The following is an 8,771-nucleotide window of genomic DNA, read 5'->3' on the forward strand; positions in this document are numbered from 1 at the left end:
AGGGGAGGGGGAGAATTCCAGCAGGGAGCCATGACTGATAGTCACTGCTCTCTGCAGGAAGATGATCGAGAAGTGAGCGAGCGACGGTATGCGTTCACTCAATTCCCGATCTATTGAGCCGACATGTGACAGTTTCATTGTCACACATTGGCTCCAACTATGAGGATGAGTAATTTTCACTCACCTCATAGTTCTCCTTTTAATATACTGCATACCATTCATTACTGGGCAATAAAGTCAGTGCAATACCTACACTCCCATCCACCCTCCATTACTGCATATCATTTGTTTCCATAACTATTGCTTTTGTTTACATTAGCTTGAATGGTGGGTTTTGGTCAACATAAAGTGTTCTCTTGGAACTACACAACTGATATGACTCGATAATCGCTCACACTTCCTCTACCTCGTCTTTTCAGAACTCTTCAACCATTCTTCCAGGGATTGCTGCCCATGGACTGCCCAAAAAACACTCGATTTGCTATCAACTTTTTTACTTCTATTGGTCTCGGAGGATTGACGTAAGGTCCTTTTCAATAAGTCCTTTTAGATACAAGTCTTACCTGTTTATATTTCATACTAAGTGGGCTATTGCTTTTTTAAAACAGGGATGAACTCCGTGAACATCTGAAAAATGCACCAAAAATGATCATGACCAAAAAACAGGATGTCGAATCATCTGATTCCTTATCCTCAGAGTCCTCTTCATCTTCAGAGTCGTCATCTGAATCAAGCAGTGACTCCAGCTCATCCAGTGACAGTGATTCCTCCAGCTCCAGTAGTGACGCAGGTATTTTTATATATGATATAATACGGTTGTCCATAGTCATAGACATGAAATCGAGAATCCTGAATGTTTTGTTATTGAAAACAGAGAGAATTATTCTTTAGACATTTGTATACGAGGCTCGCTAATGCTTACTTAGTTCTGACAAATTTAAGTTATTTATCTTTAGAAAATTAAAGGAATAGTCTAGACCTTGCTGCTTCCTGGAGATTTTATGGATCAGCCTGTTATTCGCAAAATAAGTATCCAGTCTATATTTTAAGTCTATATTTCTTTCTTCACTCAGGTTGCCCATCCACACTGTGGTGTATACATATGACAAAAGACATAGCATATACATAGCATATACTTTTCCCCTTCTTACCTTTTATAGATACGTAAGCCCATATTTATAAAGTAGTGAATGTGACTTCCACCAAACATTCACTCTCATAGAATGAATTATGGTTATTTAAAACACATGCACCTGGAGGATTCACCTGCAGTGATTGTTTGGGAACTGTTAGAATCACGGCTTTATAAATATCCCCTTTAGTGACCTAGTCTCTGCTAGGGAGTGCTTGTATCACAGATCACATGACACATTTAAACGGGTCCATTGTCTTAACTTGGCTGCTGATGCCTGGCTAATCAGGATACTTTGGCATTAACGTTCATGCTGTAATGTTTGACATGTTATGATCTGGCTTTGGTAAAGATGTTTCCCATGATTGACCAGGGGGCTCTCTCTCTTTTTTTTTAGTTTTGTAAAGAATCTGAAAGTTGGAATCTCTCTCAGGTATTTAAAGTGACACTAAACTCAGGAGGTAAATCTTACAAATGCACCACTCCAACCCCTATGATAGAATGCAATCTCAATACCAATTGGTAAACTAAACGTGAGACTGTAGTCCATCATGGGGTTGAGCTTGTAGCGGTGGCTACTTTACAACACATACAAGTACCATGGGGAACAAAAGTAGCCACCCTCCAGGAGCAAGGACAGTTCCCAATTCAGAGATGATTTCAGGATAGTTGATTGGAGAGATGATTTTTGTTAATAGTTAGGTACGTGAATGCTTTTTTAAGATTTAACTCCTGAGTTTAGTGTCACTTTAATGATGTCTGTGTCCCTAGAGGGAAAATGAATCATCCCTGTGGCCTGGTTATCATTGTCATGTGACAATCTGACTGGAGGAACGAATGGGGGAGGAGGCGGGTACAGCTGGCTCTGCCTCTAGATAGACTGAGCCAGCTGTCAATCACGCAGCTGGGTGGATCTCGACCGTAATGTAGGGATCCGCCCCGGCTGCAGCGTCTCAGTATACCGCGAGCTGTAGCTCGGGGATTACTGAGCTTTGGGGCACGGTAGGACGCTAGTTTGTGTCCTCCCGTTACCCTAAGGAGAACTATGGGGAAAAACACTTACCCCATAGTTCTCCTTTAACTCTTGCAGTGGGACTACCCCTGCACTGCAAGGCTTAACAGCTCGTTTTGGTCTATGGGGATAAACTAAAGAAGATATACTCACCGGTTCATCAGTCCTGCCTTAAAATGACTGTCCACTTGTTTTAATCCAGTATAGCCAGGTTCTGCAGGACTTCCCAGTGGTTTGTCACGTGCATCCACTTCTCACAGCATCCTTCTCATAAGCATTGCAACAGTGCTTCAGTGGATGAATTGTCAAATACAAAGGTTTTTGGACTGCGGGCTTGGACTTGGCTAAATTAAAGCTTTTTAATTTTAAATTAAGTTTTTACTGGGGTGGGAACAGCCAGATGCCAAAGATGAATGGCAGATGGTGACTGTTGGAGCCATATAATAGGTTGGCCGTGTTACTCGCACAGCAACTTGGTTTACTTGATTCAGTCCAAGAAAAAGCACCTTTCGTCTTGAGGGTATTTAATGTAAACTTTCAGTGCTGCATCTCTGTACTTTTTTAACCTTTTCATGTGCTCCTCAAACATCTTTGTTATGTCCTAAAGCTATTACAACATAATAAAAGCTTTAGGTTTTGCCTTTCTATATTTGTACAGAATTTAAAGTTTTGGTTCTAATTTCCCAGGTGAGCTCTGATCTGATATAAAACTAGGGCTGTTAAAAACATTGCCTATCTTTTATTTCTTTTGTTTTTATTCCCTTGTTCAGCTATGTTTTATTTATTACAGGTATTTATATAGAGCCAGCCATTTATTCAGCTCTTCACATCATTCCCTGCTGTCAAGGAACTTACTATCTAATGTCCCTATCTCACATGCTTACATAAAGGGCCACTTTAGACAAGAGCCAATTAACCTTCCAGCATGTCTTTGGAGTGTGGGAGGAAACCCACGCAAGCACGCATTCTACCTGTGCCCAAGTATATTATTCAAAATAACTCCGCACATACTGTATATGATGGTATAAGGATGCCATCCCTAGAATAACGACCTCATTCAAAACAAGGGTAGCCTTCTTAATAAGTAATGAACATATTGTAAAGGCATTTTCCACATTATAAGGGAATTCAAATAGACCCTTGTGGACCACCAGCACAGAAAGTTTCTGCATTACCACTGGCCCGTAGTACTTATACATCTGCAGTGCCTCTTCAGTAGTGAGGTCTCTACTCCCATTCACTTTTTTTCAGCCAATATGGAGGCTGAGAAGATTGAGGGATCTAGTTTTGCATGTGTAATAATTATTTATTTTATGTGATGAAGGATGTAGTAGGTGAGGCGTGACCCCATTGTTTAATGTGTTTTTAATGGTGAGTGAAGAAGAGAGAGCCACAAACTCTGATATGAAGTTCTCATCACCGAAACAGTATGTTCTTCTAGCTAACTGTTTCCTATCGGACTTAAAATATTGATTACTGGAGTTCATTGCCTGTGATTTCAAACTGAAAATAGATTCTGAGGGGGGAATTTATCAAAACTGGGGCAAACAGAATCTGGAGCAGTTGCCCGTGGCAACCAATCAGCCTTTATCTTCAGTTTGCTCAGGTAAGATTTGAAAATGAAAGAGAGAGATGCTGATTGGCTGCAGTGCAAATCTGCTCCACATTTTGTCTGCTCTAGTTTTGATAAATTCCCCCCTTTGTGTTCTTCAGATCAAAAAAATATGCAATTATGTATATGTTGGCTCATGTAGCTTGGGCAAAGAGAGACAATGACAAAAAATGCCTCTGTAGACACTTTTCCATCTGTGCTTGCTAAAAATGTGACTTTTTGTACTGCAAACAGATATTACTGTTAACAGCATTGGCAATTTTAAAAAGTTCTTTCTCAGTCTAATTCATAGATCACCATGGCTTTATACAGACTGCTTAGAGAGCAGATGATAAAACAGCATGAACGTCTGTATTTAGGGGATCTTGCTGATCTGAGATTAATTTGATTCATAACAGTGCAGTAGTAGGCACAAGGCTTGGTAATTATAATTTACTGCAGTGGTAGTGGGGGGAGTTTCCTAATGTCTGCATTGTGGATGTTGTCTAGAAGGGACCGTGAGCTCTAGCCAGATAATTGCTTGCTATGACACCTCCTTTATATGCACTCCTGTAAGAAAAACGCTGCCATGATTGGGGATACAGAGAGAATGGTTGTTGCTTTTGAAGGTTGTCTGGTTTGACATACAGATGTAAATTCAGTATTTCTACTTACCACTTTTATGTGAGTAATGTTCTTTGTTGGTCCAGAAATCCATATATTGTTTTAAATCTCAAGAAAGATTTACTCTGTAATGACAAAACTATATAAGATTGCCCCATGGTGGTCGTTTTTAGAAAATAATATGACATCGGTTCAGCTCAGATGAAACTAGAATAATGAAACAAATTGATTTATATCCCTCAAAGGGTTACTGCTAGTGAATAAAGGAGCTCTGTGGCCCAGGGATTTGCATTACTGTCTGATGGACTGTTTGTGCCGTTCGTGCCCCTACATTCATTTTTGGCCATCAGAGCTATTTACATAGACTAAACGCATACTGGCGGATTGTTCGAAAATGAAGGTTATGAAGAGGTCGGCCAAAAGCCATTAAGTAAAATACAGTGAAGTACTCCGGCGCCTTCTTACAACGGGTATTTAAAAATCATCACCGATCCAAAGGAACACGGATCTTTTCCTGATTAGTAATCTGAGTTATGCAGTTCATTTCAGTATGCTGTCTAAAATGGCCGCCGCATAGTGCTCTTTATGTGATCTTTGCGTCCATTTTTAGGAAGAAGTGAAACAAATGGGAAACGCACTCATGAATTCATAACTAGCTTTAAGCAAGGTGCACATGAAAGGGAAACACAGTACAAAAACAGAAATTTCCCAGCACACTGCCCAGCCAGCTTGCACACAAAAATACACTGTTCTAACTACAAGGGTTAAAAACAGAGGTTTAAGTTGCACAACTTTTGCAAAATATGTGGAAGCCGCACTGCCTTGTCAAGCCCCTCTGTGTAGTGTGGTCCTAACTCTACTTTATGAGAGCCACCACCTTGGAGCATACACAGCTAAGGATGAATAGGGTGCAGGTTTGCCAGGAGGCAGCCCAACCTCCTTAAAGGCACAGGGACACACCAGGAGCCCTGCACATCACAATGGCAGACGAAGCCCCCAGTGTGTCCCCACACCAAATCCAACAGAGTGCATGGTGGGGTATGAAGTCTTTATAGGTTTTTTTTGTTTTGTTTTTTTGCTTCATCCCCCCCCCCCCCCCCCCCCCCAAAGAATAAAAAAGAAAAATTTAAAGTCCCCACCCATACATACACGCATGCAAACATGCGTCGGAGGTGCATGCGTGCAAAAAAGACTTGCGCTTGTTACGTCGCACATGTTACATATCGCCGCGAACGTCACAGTGGGAGCAATAATTCTAGGGCCATCATTCACTGATAACACTAAACTGATGAGCGGTAAAAGCTTTTAAAGCGTCGCCTATGGTCAATTTTGGGTATGGCAGTTTTCTGCGATTTCGCGGGTGCGTGCAATTTTAAAGCTTGACATGTTTGGTGTCTATTTACCCAACGTGATCCGGTCTTCTATATTTTACCAAAAAACTGGGTAATAATGTTTCCTAACATAATGTAAAAAAACTTTTCTTTTTCAAAATTTTCAGTAATATTTCCTAATTTATAGTAAAAAATAAAACCCGTAGTGGTGATTAAATACCACCATAAGAAAGCTCTATCTGTCCCCAAAAAATGGTATAAAATTCATTTCAGTACAGCGTTGCATGACGGAATAAACGTCAGTCAAAGTACCACAGCGCTGAATACTGAAAAATGGCCTGGCCAGGAAGGGGGTCTAAACACCTGGTCTTCAAGCAGTTAAGGGCTGCAAATAGTAATTGGACAGAATTTATATTGTTAAAACGTTACAAGCTCTAATGACAAAAACAGGTCCTTTATTTTGTGCTCCATTAGACACCGAACTAACCATTAGGGCTTGTACTTTAAGTATGTTATTGCTTAAATGGATGGTCTATGGTCAATAATGTTGGTACGTGATTAAAACAGCCAAATCATGCAGTTGTTGTCTTTATAATTTGTGTTTATGCCTAAAGCTAACAGTCAAATTACTGCTTGTTCTCAAGTTAAGACTTTAAATGGGAGAACTTGCTGTATCTTGAAATGTGAAGCAGATTCACTGGATCTGCTCATTTGCAGCAATGCTTTACAGAATTAAAGGGGATTTTTTTTTAAGGTTCTTATGCTTGGTTTTTTTTTTATTTTATTTATTTAGCAATCAATCCCATTGGTTCTTGACCTATCTTATCATCTATCCTTATTATGTAATTAATAATGTCATGTATTTTTCCATTTAGACACTTCAAGGAAAAAGAAAAGGGCATCGATAAAGGAGAAAGAAAAAATCTCAAGAAGGGACAAAAGTACAGAACGGCCTCACAAAGCAGGTTCAAGGAATGAACCTCGCAAAGAGAGGCATAAAGAGAAAATACACCACAAAGATATTCCTGAGGACCGAAGATCAAGCAAATCAGACAAAAAGTCTGCTAAGCACACAAAAAAATCTCACAGATGATCTTTTTTGTATATTAAATAACTTTTTTGTAATCGCTTTTGGCAGTTGGACGCTAATAATGGACTGTACTACTAAGCAGAAGCTGTATTTTAACAGCTATGACGTGAAATGTATGTTTTTATGTTGTGGGCCTGTAGTTTCATGTCTCTATTAAAGCAAATTTTTTTTAAAGAATTGGTGTTAACTTGACATTTTCACAAACCAGAGTATTGTACGGTGGATTTGGGAAAACATACAGCTTAACTCAAGGCAACTGTAGGCAAACTGCTAAATACACAGATGAAATGCACATACGTTTGCTGTATTACTTGCCAAATAAATTTCTATTTTTGTCCAAGGCCTGAGTTGTGTCTCAACCTGCAGAATAGACAGTGAAAGAACTGCAGCAGACTGATGAGGTCATCTATCAACTCATACCCTTTTCTCCTGCAATCTGCATTTTTGTCAACACATTAGCATGCAGCACACTTGATTGACATTGATTTGTCTTTATATCTGCCTGGAGTTCAGCTTTAAATATTTAAACCAAGGACAAATTTTATTTTGGGGACATACAGTTATATCCTTTTGGTATCTGTATATACATCCACCTATCTACACAGAATCATAAGTCTGCTAATTTTTAGGTGTTACCATTTTATACACATGCACTCCTGTTAGCAAATTATAAACCTTGGACTAGCACTTATGACATTATGCAATATTATTGTGTTTTAGGACAGCTTGAAGTAACAAAGGTGACAATGTCCAACTTTGAGAGATGATCCCTCCTGAAAAATAACGATCTATTAACCTCGATAAAGCAAACACATGATCTATTAAAGGGGTTCTAAACCCTCCGTTTTTTTTGCCTATATGTACTGCTAGCAAGCAGTAGATATAGGCAAGAAGTTTTAAAAAAAAACGCCGCTTGAATTGGTTTTAAACTTACCTCGTTATCGCTGCTCGATCCCGCGCCGAGAATCAGGAAGTGATCGTACGGCCGCAAAGGATCTTGGGGCGGGCGCATGCGCAGTTCCGATTCTCGGCCGGGAGACGAGCAGAGACGCAAGGTAAGTCTATGGACGCGTGCACCCGCCTGCAGACACCGCTGGATCGGAGTGACGTCACACCGCTGGAGGGACACATGAAAACATGGGGAAAGAAGAGCAAGATCAGAATAAGAGACATCATTTGAGGTAAGTGCTAACATTTACATGGGGGGGGAGGGGAAAAAAATTTGGCTTTAATGTCACTTTAAGTTCCTTACAGCTTTATTATGCAGAAAGATGATTTCCATTTATCCGCATATAGCAAAGCAATAGTATTGTGAACTTTCAGACAAACATGCTAGATGTTATGACCAGGAGAGAGAGCTATATTCTGGTCTCTCGTGGCCAGTTTAAATGCTCTTAAAAGTCCAGCATGCTCAGCTAATTGAGATTTGCTGACAAATACTAAAAGCATTGTACAGACTCTAAAAGATTCTAACCTGTTCTCATTCTGCCCTATTATAAGCTGCATACCCAATATGTTCTACACTCTTCAATAAAATCCTAACATAAGCATTTTATCCTCTGAGAGAATATGTTTCCATAAAAAATGAATTTCTTTTTCATCCATTGAGGGACACAGGAATGTAGTAATTATTAGATATTTGGGTTATGCTGCTGCTTTCAGAAGGTTTGGGCACTGGCAAACAGCTGTTAAAATGTCACTAAACCCAAACCAAAAATAAAAATGTATTATTCCTACCTTCACAAGTGGTCATTTAAATACCTTTCAAAAGTAATGATTGATTTTATATGTCAAAATATATATGATATAACTGCTCAGCTGACTTCCATTATGAGGGTGGATACGCTAGCTCTACATGGTCCCACTGTATGTGGGATGTAGCCACCCTCCTCTTTATGTTGCTGCTGTGGACTATATTCCTGCATGCTGATGCATCTACCACCAGCCGTAAAAGCTTTTTGCAATGCATAATCCAGCCCATTCATCACTAC

The 8,771-nt window shown here is 39.7% G+C and overlaps 1 protein-coding gene across 1 annotated transcript in view; it reads left to right on the plus strand.

Moving 5' to 3' along the window:
* CWC22 (CWC22 spliceosome associated protein homolog) overlaps positions 1 to 6,932 on the plus strand; it is a 58,383-nt gene extending 51,451 nt beyond the window's left edge. Inside the window, exons 17-19 of the mRNA XM_018561044.1 lie at positions 420 to 521; positions 609 to 790; positions 6,566 to 6,932. Coding sequence (XP_018416546.1) covers positions 420 to 521; positions 609 to 790; positions 6,566 to 6,783 — 502 coding nt within the window. The 3' untranslated portion in view covers positions 6,784 to 6,932. The remainder of the gene's footprint in view (positions 1 to 419; positions 522 to 608; positions 791 to 6,565) is intronic.
* Positions 6,933 to 8,771: the final 1,839 nt, after the last annotated feature.

This window comes from Nanorana parkeri, unplaced genomic scaffold (assembly GCF_000935625.1).
Source record: "Nanorana parkeri isolate BGI_ZX_2015 unplaced genomic scaffold, ASM93562v1 scaffold496, whole genome shotgun sequence".
In the NCBI taxonomy this organism is placed as follows: domain Eukaryota; kingdom Metazoa; phylum Chordata; class Amphibia; order Anura; family Dicroglossidae; genus Nanorana; species Nanorana parkeri.